Source organism: Lutjanus erythropterus, chromosome 9, assembly GCF_056507025.1.
Source record: "Lutjanus erythropterus isolate fLutEry1 chromosome 9, fLutEry1.hap2, whole genome shotgun sequence".
NCBI lineage: Eukaryota > Metazoa > Chordata > Actinopteri > Lutjaniformes > Lutjanidae > Lutjanus > Lutjanus erythropterus.
The window spans coordinates 32,126,807-32,147,114 of NC_139325.1; the positions used below are offsets into that span (position 1 = coordinate 32,126,807).

General features: G+C 38.0%; 3 protein-coding genes across 8 annotated transcripts in view; all 3 read right to left on the reverse strand.

The window, feature by feature from the left end:
* Positions 1-4,011, reverse strand: part of lipeb (lipase, hormone-sensitive b) — a 41,478-nt gene extending 37,467 nt beyond the window's left edge. Inside the window, exons 1-2 of one of the 5 annotated variants that reach the window (XM_084727151.1) lie at positions 3,879-4,002; positions 3,391-3,427 (exon numbers count right to left, since the gene is read on the reverse strand). In XM_084727151.1, the coding sequence (XP_084583277.1) occupies positions 3,391-3,427; positions 3,879-3,969 (128 nt within the window). In that variant the 5' untranslated portion in view covers positions 3,970-4,002. Of the gene's footprint in view, positions 1-3,390; positions 3,428-3,878 lie in introns of all 5 variants that reach the window. The other 4 variants (XM_084727149.1, XM_084727147.1, XM_084727148.1 and 1 more) reach the window with 4 other exon arrangements.
* Positions 4,012-4,572: 561 nt separating this feature from the next.
* Positions 4,573-10,568, reverse strand: cd79a (CD79a molecule, immunoglobulin-associated alpha). Its single transcript, XM_084727152.1, has 5 exons — positions 10,097-10,568; positions 7,827-8,159; positions 6,190-6,305; positions 5,844-5,906; positions 4,573-5,627 (listed from the first exon to the last, which is right to left on the reverse strand). Exons 1-5 carry the CDS (start codon positions 10,134-10,136, stop codon positions 5,502-5,504), a joined length of 678 nt encoding a protein of 225 aa, XP_084583278.1. The 5' UTR covers positions 10,137-10,568; the 3' UTR covers positions 4,573-5,501.
* A 4,732-nt stretch (positions 10,569-15,300) lies between these two features.
* Positions 15,301-20,308, reverse strand: part of arhgef1 (Rho guanine nucleotide exchange factor (GEF) 1) — a 43,885-nt gene continuing 38,877 nt past the window's right edge. For both annotated transcript variants that reach the window (XM_084727154.1, XM_084727153.1), the window contains 4 exons: positions 20,168-20,293; positions 18,292-18,476; positions 17,703-17,807; positions 15,301-15,712 (listed from right to left, as the gene is read on the reverse strand). In XM_084727154.1, the coding sequence (XP_084583280.1) occupies positions 17,733-17,807; positions 18,292-18,476; positions 20,168-20,293 (386 nt within the window). In that variant the 3' untranslated portion in view covers positions 15,301-15,712; positions 17,703-17,732. The remainder of the gene's footprint in view (positions 15,713-17,702; positions 17,808-18,291; positions 18,477-20,167; positions 20,294-20,308) is intronic.

A 20,308-nucleotide genomic window follows, 5' to 3' on the forward strand; every position in this document is an offset into this window, starting at 1 on the left:
CTTCTTGGCTCATATCACAGATGACAGTCCCATAACTCCAAGTGAGACGTGGCCCTTAACCCACAGAAATACAAAAACATATCCAAGAACAGTGAGAAACAGACAACACTGAACAACACCCTCTCCTCACTGAAAGTGAACATCCAACTATCGTATCACATCACTTAACATTTAGCGGTCTGTGTTCACACTGAATCCATTAATTATGCTCTTATTTTATGTAATCAAACCAGATACTTAGGGTTGGAAATTAGGACCAGTCACCAGCCAAATGCTGATAAAGGATGACACGACATAGTGATGGTGATGATGGTGCATTGTGAGTTTGATCATTTATCTGTCAGTGGCTGATAGATGTTCACCTTTTATTTCCATCCCAGTACATATCTATCAGCAGCTGCATGCTCTAGATCAGACTGGAGACATAACCACTACAGAAAAAGTTGGGTGAGTACTTGCCATTTTCCTATGCTTCTAGCCTAATTTTCAAACATTTCACACATTTCACATTGTAATATTTAGATGTTTCCCTACTGGAAATGACGTGTAATATAACCAACAGCAAGTAGATTGTTATTAATGATGGTCAATTACCTTGATAAGCCAGCTCCCTGATGATCTCCCTCCAGCCAGCTGCTACCTTATTTAGGTATTTGCAGTTAAATGAACCGGTATCATATAGATAACTATACGATATAGCGCAGATCACAGTGTAACTGCACCCTAAATACATGTGTCATATTCAGTTAGGTCACAGCAGTTAGACCATGGTGATTTTTTTTTTTGCTTCTCATTTTTGTTAATTCCAACCATACTGTTTTCAGTCCCATTTGTTGCACTTAATACACCTTTTTTATATCAGTCACTTTGACATGAAATAGTAGGATAAACACAGATGTTACCAATGATACAAATTATAGCTCCCTTCCAGTAGGTTAAAACAGAGTCAGGGTGCTGTGATTGTGCATGTTGGCTCATCCACTACACTAAACAGAGCAGGATATTGATTAGTATCACTGACAATATCTCCATTTACCCTATTTCATGTTAATATGGCTGCTGTGTGAAAGGTTTATGTTTGTTTACCTATAGGCTTATTTCACAAAAGACATTTGGTTGTGTCACAATAGGAAATACACAAATGTAAATGATAATGCTGATGATGGCTGAATTCCTTCAGCTACTACTGAGTCTTGATTTGTAAGGATCAACAGATCATTGGTTTTATGCCCTGACAACTGTCATTCATATTTTTGAATTCTTCTTTCAAATGTCTAGTTCTAGTACGCCGCAGTCACAGAAAAGTACCTCAAACTATAAGGGTTAGTTACATTACAGCAGTCAGCCATAATGTGGCAAGATAAGCATACATTGATTGTTAATGAAAGGCCATATTATGTGAAACGTTACTTATCATGGCTCAAACTAGAAAGTGTAAATACAAACAATGAGTCGTCCCTTTGTCTGGGAAAAAATGGTCAATTTACATTTATGACAAGATGTTAAAGCTGTGCTGCCCTCCTGCACAAGTGCAAGAGGTGCTCTAATGGTCTAATAGTCTAATGTTGACTTCTTAATGTCAGTGTGATTAAGTGTTCTGATCTTGTCTAGACCGTTTCTAATTCACGTTTTGTTTCTCTTTATCAAGCCTAAACAGACCCATTCTGAGAAAATGTGAATTCTGGGTGAACACAAGGCCAAAGATATGAAAACACAGTGGCTGTTCCTCAAAGTCAAACAGCACAATGTCCTCATCTATAATGGAAACAAAAATCTAAACATTCATCACATGTTGAGACCAGACAGTGTTAAAGGGAAACAATATTTTGTTTTTCTTCTGAAAGATATGGTATCTGCCAAGTCTTTCTGAACTTTGCCAGATATCTGATACTCTCCAAAATGTCATGTCTATAGGAAGCAGGCTTTAAAAATAGCAGACTTGTGCAGTGCACAGGCAAGAGGAAGAACCAACAACAGGGGATCTGTAGTGTTGTGTTTTAGCAGGCTTTGACCCTTCTCCCAGACAGAGCACCTTCATACACACAAGGCCAAGCTCAACAACAGGAAACTAGCAACAATGAGCCTCCACACCCCCTCCTCAATGGGACACATACGGCTTCCCTTCAGCTTTATAAACGTAACACTATAAATGTAAACAAAAATTATAAATATGACTTTCAGGTCTGGTGAAAACTGTGCATGGTAAAAACCATGGTAGAGGTCAAACCTCTTCTAATGTCACTGTACAGGCCAATTTTTAAAAACACATAGGCAGGTTTCAAAACAAACTTTTTGTGTACAGACCAAATGGCTAGAGAACTCAGATAGATTACCATCTTTTCTGATTGGTGAGAAAAGCAAATCTACCAGCCACTTGCACATTTTACAAGCATTTGGCTATTGCTAAATGGAGTCCCCTGTAAATGACCCTTTTTTGGTACCACTTTGCAATAAGTCTACCCTTATAAATGAGCTATAAATAGTTAATAATTAGTTTTGTTGTAAAGACTTTATAAATCATTGATAAGCTGTTACAAAGCATTAAATAAAAAGGGAAACAATGATGAGCTGCTCTTCATCAGCCAGCATTCATACCTGTCAGATTCATCATATTTGTTAATAAGTTACTGCATTAAACCACCATCAGCAAATCTGCAGATCAGCAGGCTTCATTTGGCATATCAAATTACCAGGTTCATACACTAAGGTGTTGTCAGTATTATTTACTTTTCATTTTCAGCATGCACTGTTTTACAATTTACACTAAGGATCCCTTTTGCGCGTTATAAATGGTACTTAGTAATTACTAAGACTAATTAGTAGTAAGGAGTAACTGGATCTTGCCAAATAGTGTTATAACTTGTTTATAATTGTTTATTAATACGTATAAAGTGTTTACAATCTATTTAATAAACAAATTCAAAATATTTCTAGGTGCAGTCTTATTGTAAAGTGCTATTTTTTATTTTCTAAAGATATTGCGATGATATCATTATTGTGAATTCTTTTGTCCATGATAATCATGTAGTGAAAACCTGATCTCTAGACAGCCCTACTCCTGACAAAGCTAATGAAGCCTTTTGAAAAGAGGCTGGGACTGGTTGGATTGTTCCAGTTACAGTGAGACAGTGGCCTAGTTAACAGGAGAATAGAGCAACTGAGGTTTAGTCAGACCCACAGTGCCTGCAGGCAGCATCCTGTTAAGTCTGATACCTTCTTTCACAGGCTGCCCATTCGTCACCAACCATGTGTCAGCATGCCTTTATGTCACCAGTGACCCTGTCAATTTGCTTAATCGATTTATGGACAGTGCTTCCATGTATCACACTCGGCCGGTTAATCTAGTTACATCCCATGCCCTCCCCTCCTGCTTGTTTACGTTTGGAGTACCTGTTCAGGTGGGTCTTGTCCGTGTCACCAGCTGAGACTGGGGGCACAGAACATGAAAGGGTAAATATAAAAACAGCGCTGAGAAATATATTTGTAGTTTAAGTCTATTACGGGGATGATATGACTACCACTGCTACAACTAACGGTACACTAAACGTTTACTCTAGCTATCAGAGGATGCTCGTACTATCATACTATAGAGAACACGGCGAAGGAGTTTGACTGTATAGTCCATGCACGGCCTTCCTCGGTGCCTCCTCGTTTTGATGTCCTAACACAATCACAGCACCTAAGCAGCTGAAACAGACCCAGCGGCTTAAATCCTAGTTGTTCATTTCGGCTACCCGAGGCCAGCTAGCGTAGTAGCTGCTAACGGTCGCTAGCGGGAGGTGACAGTTCAAGGAGCGTCAGAAAAAGAGCCGTTATTAAAGGGAAAAGCGACGGGGGAGGAAGCTGTGACGAGGTTGACGTTACACATAAAAACTCACCCACTGGACCCTCTTTGTGTTTCGACGAGCGTCTTCCATTCACACTTTTCTCAAATCTGCTACTCCCACCACTCTTCTTGTTCGACGCCATCTTCGCCCACTCTGTTTACGCACCGCCTCTCACATCTCCCCTACATACCTGCCTGGGAGCGTCGAGGCCCCGCCCACACCAAAATGGCAACCAATGAATGACCGCGTCGCGATCCAGTAGCCAATCACGACCCTCAAAAATCGATAAATGTCCTTCCCTCTGCATTTGGGGTAGACCTTAGTGAAGACAGAATGGGCACTAGTTCATTGAGTACAGATTAAAGGGGCATTATGTTATATAGACAATTCACAGGGAATTTGTATGATTTCTTTTTTACACAACTTTCTTCAAGTAGAACTGGCAGAAACCAAATAAACTGTAATAAAATATTAAGTAACTCAATAAATTCCAAGAAATTCATAGTACTGATATTTAAACAAATATTAAAGAGCCTGATAACAAAACAATCTCAGGTTCACACAGAATTTGCCTTTGTTGTACAACTTGACAAAGAAACAGTGAGCCCCGGTCCACCATTTAGTACAAATAACAGGGGCATTAACTTTTTTCTTTCTTTCATTCTTTTTTTTCACACAGTTTACCAGGAATCTGTAAGTTTTTTTTACACAACTTTATTCAGAAAGCAAATAAACTGTGACACATCATCATGCCATTCAATAAATCCCCAAGAAATTCATAGCATAGATTTTTAAGCAAATATTTAAGAGGCTTATAATAAAACAATCTCATAGGTTCACACAGAATTTGTCTTTGTTGTACAACTTGAAAATGGACAAATTTTTAAACAAATACTAGGTCAAGTCAACTCAAGTATTTGTATAACTCTGAGTTACCTTGGGGCACTTTTCATAGCATATCTATGCTGTACTCTTCATAATATTATTTACAGAGACCCAATAGTTCCCACCAAGAGTGAGCACTAGGACGACAGTGGCAAAGAAAAACTTCCTTTTAACAGGCAGAAACCTTGAGCTGATCCAAATTGTTACAAAACAATCTCACAGGTTCACTCAGGAGCTCTTCTGGAGCTTTTGATGGCATCACATGATCGTCCTCAGCAGATCATGTTGTCATGAAATAGTGCTCTAACGGTCTATCTAAATATCTAAATAGATACCATTATATTTTTAGACTCAGTGTCCTTAACTTTGGCAATTTTCTGGGAAGGAAAAATTAAGAAATTTTGCTGTAGACAACACACTTAGCTATTTTAAATACACATATGTTTTTAAATCAAACATAGAAAAGAGCTCTTTGCAAAAATTATCTGAAGTGGAGAGGTGTCTTGGTCTTCTGACCTCAGTATTTATTCAATCCTGACTGTTGTCCAAACTGGAGTGGACCTGGAGTGGTCAAACATTAATTATCAATCTCAAATGAAAGAAGCTGATTAAACAATACGCAGTCAAGTGATAAAACTAACTGCAGTCTATGTACAAAACACCAAATACCCATATGTGTGGTGAAGAACAAACCTGACATCCAGCTGGATATCACACACTTAAACTTCAGATATGAAAACACATCTCCCTATCTTTCTTCATTCCTTTTCTCTATCTTTCCCCTTTCCTTCAAGGTTTCTCCAGCTGGATCTCCTCCTCTTCTTCCTTAATGTTGCATACGTCCTGGTACGGGCCATGTGCCTGGGAGCGTTCGATCTGATCATATGTGGTGCAACAGTCATCCAGATTTAGTCCCTGGTGTGCGAGACAAGAAGAGACATTAGATGGAAATCAGAGAGACACACAAAAATCAATAGAGCGTATTCATGTTAAACTGATTTATAGCACAAGATCACATGTTCATTAGTATCTTGTTTGCGCTTCCAGCTAAGTGACTTGCACAATATATTTCTCATATGTCTGCCAATGATGTGTGTTTGACTCAGAGACTGTGACTCGTTCAATGTTAACCTGGTATATGTTCTCCTCTTCCCTCTGCATTTTCTTCCTCTCCAGTTGATTTAGTTTCTTCGACTGTGAGAGGGAACACAGAAGTTGGTAAAAAGCTGTAAAACTGTGCAACTTCACATGACAGAACAGCATGAAACGCTATGAAAAACAACCATTTAGGAAACTTAATAAGTGGAACAATCAAAGTAGGGCTGGTTTACAGATTGCAATAATTTCTGGTGTGTTGACATGAGTGATACAGTAATACCAGTATTGAGAAATGTTGGGTAACCATCGCTTCCACATTTATGCTACAAGTCAGGGGTATCTGACAGATCAGTGTATGGTAATGATGTGACCTCCTGACCTGGCAGAGAAGGGTGAAGGCAGGCAGAATCACACACAGGAACAGTAAGACTCCCTCAGCTGTCAGGATCTTGTTTTTGCTGTTTTCAGTGATGTTTATCGTCTTCTCCAGTGGTTCTGGGCACACAGAGAGGGTGAAACAGAGATGATGCAGTCGTGCCTTTGGGTATTTACCTACTAGTACCTACTTGTTTTGTGAGAGCATTTAAAAGACATAGCCTGCAAGACCATAGTACACAGTTCTGTCCTTATTTTACCTGAGTATAACGAGCCAATACTGGTAATTACACAAATTGCAAGCAACCAAGTTAAATTGCAAAACAAAGTAGTATTTGGGTGTAATAAGCCTTTAAGACTGCAAGTACTTGCCAGAAAGTAGTATTTGAATGAAATAAATCTTTAAAATATAAGTACTGAAACAGTTGTATTTTGGTAGAATAAACTATAGCTAAATTCTATATAGTATTTGGGTGGAATAAACTTTAAAATCTGAATCAGAAAGTATTTGGATGACATACTGTCTTGTTTCTACTTTTGTGGTCACCAATTATATTAATTATATTTAACTTCACCAACTAAGGGTATTTTTCCCAGAAACTATGCTATTAGGTTGCAAAGGAGCACTGGCAAATAAAGCGAACAATTGAGTTGGAAAACTGGTAACTTTTACGTTGACTTGCCTTAAATTTAAGTTGCCTTAATGCAAACTGTTGATCTGAAAGCAATCAGATTTTTATGTGCATCCGACTTAAAGCAATTATGTTCATCTATCATGCTAACTCGATCTGATAAAAAATTATTCATTTTGGTGTGTTTTTTTTTTTAAGTTGGTCCAACAGTTCTCTTGTTTTCAGTGTAATATTCTTATTTTTTTTTTAGTTTCAATCATTATTTTTTGTATTAACTTTTATTTATTTATTTATTTATTTATTTAATTGTTGCATGAAGCACTTTGGCCTACATGTGTGTTTGAAAGTTGCTTTAAAAATAAAGCTGAGTTTGTCTGAATAATTACTTAACAGACAGATTCATTATGAGACTGATTGTTCTGTTACATAACTGTACGATTTAGTATAAAGAACACAGTCTAATATATACAATACATAAATAACAGTTAACAGTATTGTTAAACTAAGGGTAACAGTCTCGCGAACTAATGCAGGTTATTTCACACATAATCCCCAGAAGAGTTTAGTGGTTGTTTTACTTGTATTTCCACATCTGCCATCTGTGTTTAATGAGATTATGATGCAAAATGGCATTTCAGTTTGACAAATGCTTCCACACATCAACTTGACTGCAGACTGGTCTAATCTCGGTGCTATTTAAAGTAAATGACTGGGCAGCAGCAGACTGTAATGAGACCATCCTCATGATGTGAAGATTAACTAGTTTGCGATATGCAAGGATGCTGCCACTGACACAGCTCTTGGGTGGACTAAGGTTAACAGGATTTATGGCTTATGAGGTGTTAGCAGCGCTTAGAGCTCGCTTGACTCCATCTCTCCACGTTAAACACATACACACACACACACACACACACACACACACACACACACACACACACTAGCATTTTGGACTGGTGTGCAATGCAATCAGGGCTCCTCTCACCACACACATACACACATTTACACTCACCGTAGACCTCCAGGTAGGTGCCATGTGAATAATGACTGACATTGCTTATGTTCAGCAAGCACTGGTACAGCCCCTTGTCCTCCATCTTCACCGACTTGAACTTTAAGGTGCCGCAGATTTTGCCATCCTCTTTCTCAACTTCTTGAGTTATAAGGTCTGTGTCTTTCATGATCTCTACTGTCATGTTGGACATAAAAAGAATTTTGTACCAACTTGGTGTCAGTGACTCTACTTGGCTGTTACGGTTGTAGCAGCAACTCAGGTCAGCTTTGTCGTTCACCTTCACCCTCAGAGAGGGCATGTCTGCCTCAAATTCCACCTCAGCTAAAACCACTGTGGAGAAAGCAACAGTTATAGCACAGTGTTATATTGTATTTCTATTCATTATTTGATTTGAAAGTGGCCACATTATGCTCTTTGGGGTTTTACCATTCTTTTACAGGGACAGTTCAACCAAACATCAAAGATACATTTTTTCCTCTGGCCTATAGTGCTATTTATCCACTTATGTAGATCATTTAAGTTTGAGTTGCTGAGTTTTGGAGATATCGACTGCACAGATGTCTGCCCTCTCCAAAATATAATGGGGATAGATGGTGCTTGGCATGTGGTGCCCAAAGCACCAAAAGAAAAACTCAGAATCAATACCTCTGTGTAGAAACATGACCTAATTACTCAAGATAATTCACAGTCCTAATGTTGAGCAATTTCATGTAGGAACTACTTTCTCTCTAGTAGAAAGAAAGTAGTTCCAATGGATTCTACTGCAGAGAACAAATAGTTCCTACATTAAACTGCTCAGAACAAGGTCTGTGGATTGTTTTGGTTTCTGAAAAAGACACTGGCATTAAAATTGTCCAGTGTATTCTTTTGGTGCACTACAAGGCAAGTTCCATTTCGCTCTGTTATATTCAAGAGAAGGCAGACATCTCTATGGCCAGTATCTCAAAAACTTGACAAATCACAACAAAGCAATCTAGATGGAAAAATTGCACCACACACCAGAGGGAAAGTATGTAGAACTGTTCATTTAATTTGTTATATAACGTTTTGTTCATGTAAAAGGTCTGCAATGTCACAAAGACCAAAGTCCACGCCAAAGGGAGTTTTTCATTCCTTCAGAAAACACTGATCCTGAACTGGATGGAAAACCTTATTTGTAATCCAGTCTTCGTTCTGTAACTTGGTGACATCACTATGTAACACGTTTGCAATACGCACAGCTAGTTTGGAAAGAGAGCAGCCACATGGCGACTGTGCCTGTAAATGAAAGTGAATCAAATAATTAAAGTTTTTACTGTGAAAAACTATGGGCCTACCATAGACTGAAGTTTGGTTCAACTGTACCAAAACAGCAACATAAAGGGTCTTAGCAACATAAAAAGTGGCTCATGTCTGAAATGCATTACATGAAGATCCAGTAAGATTGTTGTGTGTCAAGTTCGTACACTTTGATGGAGACAGACTGAGAGGACACTTTCTTATGTATGTTTTTCTATGTAATGACCCTTTTTGCAGTTTGGCAAAGACATAACAAAATTGTAAAACTTATTATATGCATTTAAACAGGCCTCGGAATTTATTTAAATTAGAATGGCAGTTGTTCCTCAAAAAGGAGCAGGGGCATGACTGCAGAAGCAAAGTACGCACAGCCTGTTCTCATCCACGGGCTTTAGGCCTGAAGACGACAAAGAGATAAAACTGTGTGTTTCAAACAGAGGGTGAATAGAGGTGCTGCAGCCACGGCCAGTGTGAGAAAATAATGAGTTTTTTGAACTGAAAGCATGTAGAGACCTCAAAAAATTATGAGCTTGAAAATGAGCATAATATGGTCACTTTAACCCTACATCTGTCAAACTATTCAGTTATGGTTGCATATATCATATAGTAGTAGCATAAACAACATAAAAATGACTTGAAAGTTAAATAACGAAAAAAGTAAACAAATAAAATGAGCTGTAAACATGCAGCACGATGAGCCAGAACAAATAGAGAATTTACAAGTAGAAGATGTAACACGATAACAACACCATCTGCTTTAACAGGAGATGTGGTTCACTGAAGCAGAACTCAAGAAGAGCTAAAGTTCTAAAAATAAAAGTTGTATAGAGTACGTTCTCAGAGTTAACTTTATTGAACATAAACACATTTTCCACAAAAAACAAAAGATAACTGCATCTAGACAAATATAAATTGTTATATAGTATATGTATACATATTATATGAGTTTTTTTTAATTTATTATTGTATCTGAAAATAATTCGACTCACCAACAAAGCTGCAGAGAAGAAAGTATGGAACTGCCCCCATTGTTTTCACAAGTCAAGAGATCAAAAAATGTACTGAAATAACGCAGATCAAATTCTTTTTACAATGCTGGTGCGGTGCTCGTCGCTGTTTCTGCTCTAACACACTAGTGTCTTGCTTTTCTCTCAGCCAGGATTTACGCTCGACTGAATTTGGACTCTCACACATTTGCATTCAAGTTATATTTTGTACGCATGTAGACAATGTATTTTATGGTAATTTCTTCACAAAGATTATTATGGTTATGTATATTTAAAATGAATTTACAGGCATATGATTTATGAAATGAACTTGTGTAGTATCCTAAACTTTGATATGTACCTTTACTTATTTATATGGACCGACAAAGAGTAAAACCAGAGGTTTTTAAAAAGTTATTGGCTTTACAGGGTCCCTACATCCAAAGTGCAGGGTCCAGTTCTAGCATTTTCAAAAGTTATGGTAATCAACATATTTTTAGACATAAACTATTCAAACTGATTATTTCACTTCATCAAATTAAGTCTGATGTTATTGTGCTATAAACAACTAGAATTATGTTCCCTGGTAGGATTCTACAGAAGACAAATTAAAGGAAAACACAACAAATTTTCATGTTTCAAAATGTGTCGCCTGTCTGTAGACTTGGCATCCTATACCAATGGTCCTGAAATAGGGGTCCACGGACCCTCAAGGGTGCCTGAGAGGGTTCCTGGGGGTCCTCGGCAAACAGGGAATAATTTATTTTCACTGTAATTCCATTCACACGTAACAAAATGGCAGAACGTAGGACTATTTTGTTGTGGGAGTTGTCTGTTTTCATTTATCAGTGGCGCATCACCACAGAAAGGAAATTAATGCCACTGCAATATGCAGAAACACTGTAATCTGGCCTGAATATTATCTATAAGTAAATCAAGTATAGTTCAGATGCTTTGGAAGTAATGATTATACAACAATTAAAAGACTGTTAACATCAGCACCTCAACTTTAAGCATAACTAAGACCTAAACAGCAACAGATATAAGACAAAAGAAGAATTAGTGCGCAAAGCACCAGCTGTATTAAAATTAAAGGAGGAAAACTGTACACTTCCTGTAATAAAACATCTAGAAGCAAAAATCTTATCAAATGAGGGTCCATGATGTAGTTGGTGTCAGTTTAGGGGTAGCTGGCATGAAAGTTTGAGAACCACTGTCCTACACAACCTTGCTGAAGTAAGAACCATGTTATTTTATTACTTTATTTAATAAGCAAACTATTCAGATAGATAGTGAAGCAGTTTCTAGCATTTTATCCAAACTCTAACAGCTTTTCAAACACTACATTAAAATCAAAGCGTTTTCAAGGTTTTCCAGAACCCAAACAAACTCTGCTCTACATAAAATGACAGAACAGGAACTTATTTCCCCAATTTATTTTAAAAAATGAAGAATTAAAAAAACAGAACGTACCACAATTTCCTGAAGTATACATCATTAAAGAGCCTTTTACACAATAAAAATCAAAAGCCAAATACACAGTATAGTTCTTGCATATTCTTTGTTTATAGATAGACAAGACGGCAGACGCCTGTATGACAAGGAGCAGTGTCTTTTCTATTCTACAGGGCACTGGTGGGCTGAGTTGGTGGAGGGCTCAAATCTTATTGCTGTCATGGAGTTGGACAAACAAACAAACAAACAAACAAAGAATCCTGGGATGATTTCTCAATGCTTGTTAGTGATTGGTCATTGTCTCTCAATCTCAAAGGTCAATTTCACAGTCCTCCATGAAAGACAAGTCCAAATAAAGCAACAGTGATTGTGTGTGCAGACTTGAGAGCCCTTTATGAAGAAAACAACATGATCGTCAGAACAAGGCACCACTCTATAAATACATTTTCTATACATCTAGGTGTTCGTATATAGAATGCACGAGGAAAAGCATCTGGAGAAGAGAGAGAGAGCCAGAAGCGCCTGTAGACCTGCAGTCGTTCAGCCACTGTAAGCTGGTGTTAACTGGGTTCCACCTGCTGACCGCTGCAATTTGACAGTGAAAAATCCCTGGTTGAGATGATCTCTTTAAATGTATCCCATTAGCTGGCTGGATAGCAACAGTGGAGAGTGGGGGTTACACTGTATACTGCACGCCAAAAAAAAAAGAAAAACTACACTGTAAAAACAAAAAAGTTAAGAAAACACAAAATTTCAAGCCAACTTATGGCAATAGATTTTTGAGTTTTGAGCCCAACTCAAACTTGGGTTTTGAAAAAAGTTTTATCAGCTTCTTATCTTTTGCTGAGATAATTTACTTTTCTAGATAAACTTGACTTTTTGAGTTTGTAAAACACCCAAAAATGCATTTCAAAAATAACTGAGTAAACCCATATTTAAATATTTTCAATCAGTGGAGAAATCTGTCATGTATTTATTATAATGTAATTTCTATCCTGGGCCAGAACAACTGTTTTAGTCCATTCCACATTAGTTAGTGAATTCAAACTAATGCAGAACGTTCGTGGAATAATTAAGTGCCTGATTATGAGTTGTACGTTTTAAGTCCAGAGTGTGTAATTTCAGAGCAGTGGTTGTTGTCAGGATAGCGGGCTTAACTTTACATCGACAGACAATTAACAGTTATAAACAGATGATCAACTTACAGTGTGTAAGACTCCTTATCACTTGTAATTGTCAATTTACAATGTTGCGTGCATCAACAACTTGCTTCAACCATAGCTTGTATATTAAACAGGATTTCTACCTATTTAATATACGTATTATGGCTCCAGCTCACTGTTGGTCTGTTCGTTTTTGCACATGCTACATATGCTACAATTGCTACATATTGCTCCTTTAAAACCTTTAATATTTTCAGGCACCCAAAATAACGACAAACAGGGTTCACAGCTCACTGTTAGCAATTTTAGAAATACACTTTTTTGAGTTTCTAAAACTTTAAGATTCAAGTTCATCTAAAGAAGAAAAGTTAATCATCTCAACTAAAGATTATAGGTGGGCAAGACTTCTTTTTTTTTAAAGTTTATTTCAAAACTTGAAGTAAGTTTTTTTTTGTTACAGTGAATATGGTTGGTTACAATATTTGCATAATTGTTCAATTCATTCGTGCGTAGACAAGTTACAGACAAGTCCTGTCTCTCTCACCGTTCAGGCCAAATGAATTGTACATAATTACAAAAGCTTGTTTGAAGAACAGTAACAAAATCCTCCCCGACCCGTTTAAGTAAATCAAATGAAATACACAACAACATACGGTAAAACTGTGCGGTAGGAAAAAAAAAAGATCATGCTATCACAAGTGAGGGTGTCATTAAGAGGTGTGTGTGTGTAGATAGTAAGCTTAATAAAAACAAAAAAAAAAAGGGGGGGGGGGGGCAATTTATGCTTTTTCAACAATTTTCTTTCCTTCAAGCTGACATCTATGTACAATTTCTAGGAAGAAGACATGGCAGTAATGTTCAAACACAAATTCATATCATTTCGCAACTTGTGACACTCCAATGACTAATAGAAAGACCGTTTTGCATAATTTCATACGGAGGTTCAGTAGGGTCAAAGGGGGCTTTGTTGTTGTGGCAACAACGATGAGAATGCATATCAGGAAGTGATCATGATTACAGTACTGGTGAGAGTGACACAGGAAATGAGACTGCAGTCTTCCTTCCTCCAAACCTTCGCTGTTTCCTTTGCATCCCCGTCTGGCTTCGCTTGTCTCGTTTCCTTGTCCTTGTTCTGCTGCTGGAACAGGTCCCATGTGTCCAATTTAGCACCAGAGGTATTAACTGTCCTCCATCCAGGTCAGAACACTACAGCTTGTGGCAGTCGCACCGGCTTTTACTTGCACTTGCTGACCCAAACAGACTAAGAATTCAGATTCTGTTTGGGTTTGGTCATAAGGCTATGGCAGTCTAACATTCTTCATCTCGGTATTTACTTGTCAAAAACCAGGTAATTTTTATTGACAACCAATGCTTCATTCTTTTATGTGCTTTTAAAATCCCTTCACTTAAGTTTCCACATGTTGGAGTTTGGGGAGAGGAAAAGCAGCTGCATGGAGCAACATATTACTGTACAGATGAAGCGTGTCATTACGAAAATTACAGCTCGTGTGAGGATCTAACGGTGCTTTGTTTACATCTTTGGTCCTGTGTACACGGCCACAGTTATGCCACTACTCAGAAATTATATCATCATAATTATACTTACAATCAAAATGCTGAATAAAATACAAAGATGAGCTCAATTTTGATACAAATATTGCTGCTACCAGGGAAGAATAGAATCTTTTACTAATAACATACGAATCTAACATCATATAATACAATTTATAACCCCATCTGGTGGCAGAAATGACGCTGGCACTGAACCACCGTTGTGAACGTGGCTGCAGCACTGGGCTCTTGGTGTTTGTAGGTGTGTATATGTGTGTGTTTGTGAGTTTGTGAGTTCTCTTCAGTACACTCAGCGCAAATCCTAATCTCATGTTCTCTACACGTCTTCTCATGACCGTCTGGTTCAAGCCGGCTATAAACAAACAACAACAACAACCTCCAAACTCCCCATTCCTACGTCTCTCTTCTTTACCCTCTACCTTGATCTGTGCTACACTTTCTCAGTTTGCCTTCTTGTATTTTGTTTTTTTTTTCTCTCCAACACATAGCTCTTTTTAAAGGCCCAGTGCTGTAACAGTTTCACACAGGTGAGGCAACTCACTGACCCAACAGAGGAATAAATAAAAGCGGTAAATACAAACAAGTCTCCATTATTATTAACAGCATGATTACCTATAGTGCCACTATTTATAAATGTCTGTATGTGACCTAATAACAGTAAGAACCCTCCAAACAAGCAATTAAAAACTTTGTAACACACATACACACACTTTCTTGCATGCAATCTTTTCAATAAACAAGGGCTGCCTACATGAAGCCCACTGACTAGAGAGTTGACGTAATAAATTTTGCACAAACAGTGTGGGTTCAGCTTCTTTTGATTAGAAAAAAGTGCATCTCTGTGGAGCTTTGGCATAGACTAGAAATAACTATATATATATATATCAGCAGTAGTATTTCAATACATCCTCAAACGCTACATTGGCCCCTGAAGGCTTCCACCTGGTTAGACCTAACTTGGCAGGTAAACACAGGGTTTCTCATTTAATGTACAGCTGCTATTGGCAACAATGTAGATTATTTTCTAGCGTGCATGTCTCTGGTGTGCGTATGTGTGTTACAGCAGATCGCAATCACGACATTTTGTTTGTTAGGCAGCGTCTCTCTCACAGCAAAATATTGCTTCATTTTTATTTTTTTTTTGGCACCTCTTTGCAAAAGACAACCTCCCACTAAAAGGTAGGATGTCCCGTTTTTTTCTTCTTCCTCTTCTTCCACTTCGTGTATCTCTCTCTACCGAGCGCGCACGCACACACGCAAACATACACACACACATACACAGTCACACACCTCCCATGTTCCATCACTGAACCACTGCGCTGTGCTTAAAGCGCCCTAATGCAGCGAGGGTCCAGGCATGAGGGTTTAGGAATTTCCAGGGAAGCCTCTGAAAGTAACTCTTGCTCTCCAAACCAGCACCAGTAAAAATCTAAACAGAAGAAAAGATGAGGGAAAGTTTGGGTGTGAGACAACGACATGTAAAGGTAATGAGATCGATGACGAACAAGGGTTCAGTTTCTATTTGATTTGGTCTCTAAAATCACCAAAACGGTGTTCTCTTGTACAACATGACCCCACAGAAACTGCAACAGAAAGTATACAAAAATATGGAGATTGGTGATGCAACTATTTCTCATGGCTGCCTATTCAAATAGATTTTTGCATGTCTTCTTGTTCAGCGCTGTCCACAATCAGCCAACCAGAAACTGTTTTACGTGACACATGGAGTTGGACGCAGTACAGTGAACATGCAAATGGAAATTCTAAAGCCGTAAATGCATTAGTGGGTCAAACTCACCAAGTGGGTCATTTTCTTGCAAGATCTTTGTCATTTTTATAGGTCAAAGTTCATCATTGCCTACATTTATGTTGATTAGTGTCAATTTGACAGTCATGGATATTCAAAAAGATACATAGAAGTGCTGTTTTAAGTGATATTTACATTTCTTATTTATTTACATGAATCAATACCAAAATTTACATGGATTAGTGCTAATTTATGTTGCCCAGTATGCAAGTATGATAATATGGTGATTTAAATTATTATTTTAGGAAGCAAAAGCATCTGGTTAAGAGACACCGATGAACTACCCCTTGGTTCTTTTGGAACTTTTTATTTGTTATAAAGGAGACTTTTATGAGCAAAAAACCTTCGTTAGAATTTCTGTTGTAATTTGTAAGAGGGTCATCCCGTTTTTTCACAAAATGCCTGCCAGAAAAGACATTTTGGTAAGATCATATTCAGGTCATTTCAAAAACTTTCCCTTCATACAATTCCCTAAGACTTTTATATCTCATTCAGAACAAACTGAGGAAACAAAGTTTGTTGAGTTTTTTTTTTTGTTATGTAATTTGTGTGAGGTTGACCCACACATGCCTGGACTACTAGAGAAGAGTTAATAAAAATGTTGATTCGCTCATCAGAGTTCGGTTGTTACAGCTGCAGCAAGTGATTTCCATTTACTGTTTTTGCCCCGAGCTTCACCTCTCAGGTTACATAGAAGCTGCCCTATCTTATTTATGGAGGTGATTTGGGTCCTGTGCACCTTTACAAGAAGACTGCAGACAGCCTCCTTACCTCCATGTTTCTTTTGGGTAGAAAAATAGTTTAAAACTTATTTAATTAATATGTTTATTTGTAGACAATATTCTCTTAAGGGACCAGTGTGTAGGATTTAGTGGTATCTAGTGGTGAACTTGCAGACTGCAAACACCTTGTCTCACTCTCCCCTTCTAAGTCTGCAAGAGAATCTACGGTGGCCACCAAATAAGACAAAAGCCAAAAGTGTTTGGTTTGTCCATTCTGGGCTACTATAGAAACATGGCGGTACCACATGGCGACCGACATGATAACAAAAACACAACAATTCTTGTTTTCAGGGGATTATGCACTAATGAAAACATACTTATGCATATTATGTTTAAGTTTTGTCATATTCTGGCACCAAATCCCTGTAAATCTTACAAACTGGACCTTTAGACAACAAAAAGCTGATCATCAAGTCTTTATCAAAAGCCACTGAGTAGGTTCAGTGCATTAATAATCCAGAACTGTACATAACATATTTTTCCTTTTTAAATCTAACTCATAATGCTGATTTGTTTAGACATTTTTTTTCTATGTGAAGCTCTTTGAAAATCTGTTTGTGTGAAAAGTACTTTAGAAATAAAGTTGAATATTATTATTATTATTATTTATATTATGAAAATTGTACATCTACACCGTTTCAATTCAAAGGATAATAAAAATTTGACAACAAACAAATGGAAAGCCCAAATTCGTAGACAAAACATCTTGTGTCTTCCCACTTCTGAAACTAAAACCTGCACCTTTGATTAAGAATGATGATACTCAATCTGACACCTAACCGTAAATTATACTTGAGCGTAAATTTGAGCGTCTGGTTTGATGTTCTCACCTAGTGGCCAGCAGGTGGTGTGATGGTGTCTTACTGAAAGTTCCCCCCCTCCAGTGAGAACTTAGAAAGGGCCTCCTGCAGTCTGTGGTACTCCTCTTCTACAATCTGCGACACACAAAATCAATAACACCTTAGGAACTGGGACAGACACTCACATCCCCACACCCCCCTACACACACACACACACACACGCACACTCAACCTCCTCCTCTTAACATCCTCTCTTCGTCTCCCTCGCTGCTTCTCTGACACATCCCATTGCAAGCGCTGGACATAATAGCCATTTTCAGAAAAGTCCAATTTCACAAGGCAATTTTCAGCCAAGCAATAACAGCAGTGGTTAAATGGTTTTCTATTCTCCAGTTTCTCTTTTGTGCCATTTTGGCCCCATTTGTCCAAAGTATACCACAGCTCGCTCCTTACTTAAGTTATCCTCAGTGAAATCCTTGATGCCCAACAGTGTGGCTCTTTCCAGTCGGCTCCCATCTTTTGTAACGTCTCTCATCTCTATCTGCCCGTCATCCTCTCTGCTCACGGTTTTTTCTCTATATTCTCATCTCTCTGTCTCTGTGTGTTCACCTCCCCTCACCTGTAGCCTCTTTAGCTGTTCCTGCAGACTGTGGAACCTTCTGCACACTTCCTCCATCCTCTCCGGGGACAGCACCAGAGGCGCGCTGATGCTTCTCTCCTCCTCTGCCTTCGTCCCCGCGCCTTCTTTTTCACAAGAGTTCTCGTTCTCCTCCTCCGCTCCCCTGTCTGTGGTCTGGCTTTCTTCTGTGGATGAAAAGACTCAATTTAGATGTGCCACATGTCAGCTTTGTCCTGAACTGAAGCAAATTCTGACCAACAGAACTGATATTTAACACTGGCAAAATCAGTGGATTGTAGAACTTCCTGGTCACAGTGTAACTCTGAATATTGTGGAATTTCTCTCTACTGTCATTTTATGGTGAAATAGGTCTTGAAATCATACTTTTGGAATAAACAAAAACAAAACTGATTCTGTAATTACTATAATAATTATTTAGGGGAAATGTACAAGTCCACTATGTAAGCGATAATGCACAGTGAGATGTTAAATATGTTGAAATAAACCCCAACAGGGTGATGCAGGTCTTGAATCACCCTGCAGGTGTTTATTCTGCCATACTTGTACATTGTAGCGCCTACATGGCTACTTACCAAAAACAATTAACAATTTGACACAATATATTGATTTAAAAATGAATTTATTGCTTCCAACAAGTCCTCTAGAATTTCTGATCAGATTCTTTACACTTACCGATGAAATAAACAACATATAACGTGTTTTACTTAAGCCACACTAGCTGTTTCTGCTTCCAGTCTTTATGCTAAGCTAGGGTGACCAGATGGGAACGGGTGAAATTCGAGACAGAGGAGTTGGGGATGGGTTTGTCATGTTGGAGGGATTAAAATGTATAGAATAATCCAGACTAACTCTAATAAGACCAGTTAATGAGGTGATATGAAGCACAATGTCCTGGCTGCGTTTACAAAATGCATATGAATCATTACACACAGGTGACACAAAAACATCTGTACAACAACCAAAGTTGTCATTAAGACGTAGGAGCTTACAAACACATTTTTTAAAACATGTTGATCACGAATTCCTTCCACAGTAGTGGCTGCACTCTCCATCAACAATCTGTTATTTATGATATGATAATCTTTTAATACCTAAAGGAATTAAAGCCTACATAAATGATTTGATTAGAATATTTTCATGTATTCAGGGTGTTAAAAAATATATCTACTAATTCATGTAGAATATATAAATCATAATTTAGTGAAAGAGTTCTCTCATTTGAGGTCTTATGTATTCTGGTGACAGCAGCAGCTTGTTTTGCATATCTCTATTATGTTATTAATAATTCAAAAGAGCTTGTTAGCGCTCAAAAATACAGTGCAGTATTTTTAAATATTACTGTGTCACCAAGTCAGGCGTCCTCAGCATTTCTGTCTTCAAGTTTCAAGTCGAGTCGAGTCTCACAGCACACAGACAGCTCCCATTTCAACTTGTTCACATCATCTATCAATTACTGGGACAGGATTTTGGAATAAGGGGACTGTCCCAAATTTTTCAGCATGTCTAGTCCCTCTATACAAAGCTAAACTAACAGCCTACTAGCTCTGTCTTTATATTTAGCATGCAGATTAATCTTATTATCTATCTCTACCAACCTTATTATCTACCCTGGAATTTCTAATTTTGAAGCAACACCTTTGGAAAATCTCGATATTCCAAACCAGGAGGAAAATTTCACTTTGAGGGCATGAAATTCTACATTTATATTAAAAGTTGTAAATGTAATAAAAAACTACAGCACTGTGAGTAAGTGAGAGGCAGCAGGGAGATGAGCGAGAGCGAGGAGTATTGATTATTGATACTCATGTTATACTCTTATTATAGGTATAGTCCTTAAAAAAACACAAAAGCCTACCTGTTGACTGACAGCTGTCCACGTCTTGACTGGGCCCTTCTGTCTGCTCGTCTCCGTTTTCTTCGTCGGGCTGCGAGTCTTCTGATAGGCTGATGCTGCCGACCAGCAGCCTCTTCAGCGACATGACTAACACACAGGAGA

What these genes read in the sequence shown, in the direction of transcription:
- cd79a (XM_084727152.1), bottom strand. Translation starts at nt 10,136, where the DNA reads ATGGGGGCAGTTCCATACTTTCTTCTCTGCAGCTTTGTTG. An exon ending in TCTTCTCTGCAGCTTTGTTG is followed by an intron (nt 8,160 to 10,096) that starts GTGAGTCGAATT and finishes CTTTCTCCACAG; the next exon opens with TGGTTTTAGCTGAGGTGGAA. An exon ending in CACCTACCTGGAGGTCTACG is followed by an intron (nt 6,306 to 7,826) that starts GTGAGTGTAAAT and finishes CTGTGTGCCCAG; the next exon opens with AACCACTGGAGAAGACGATA.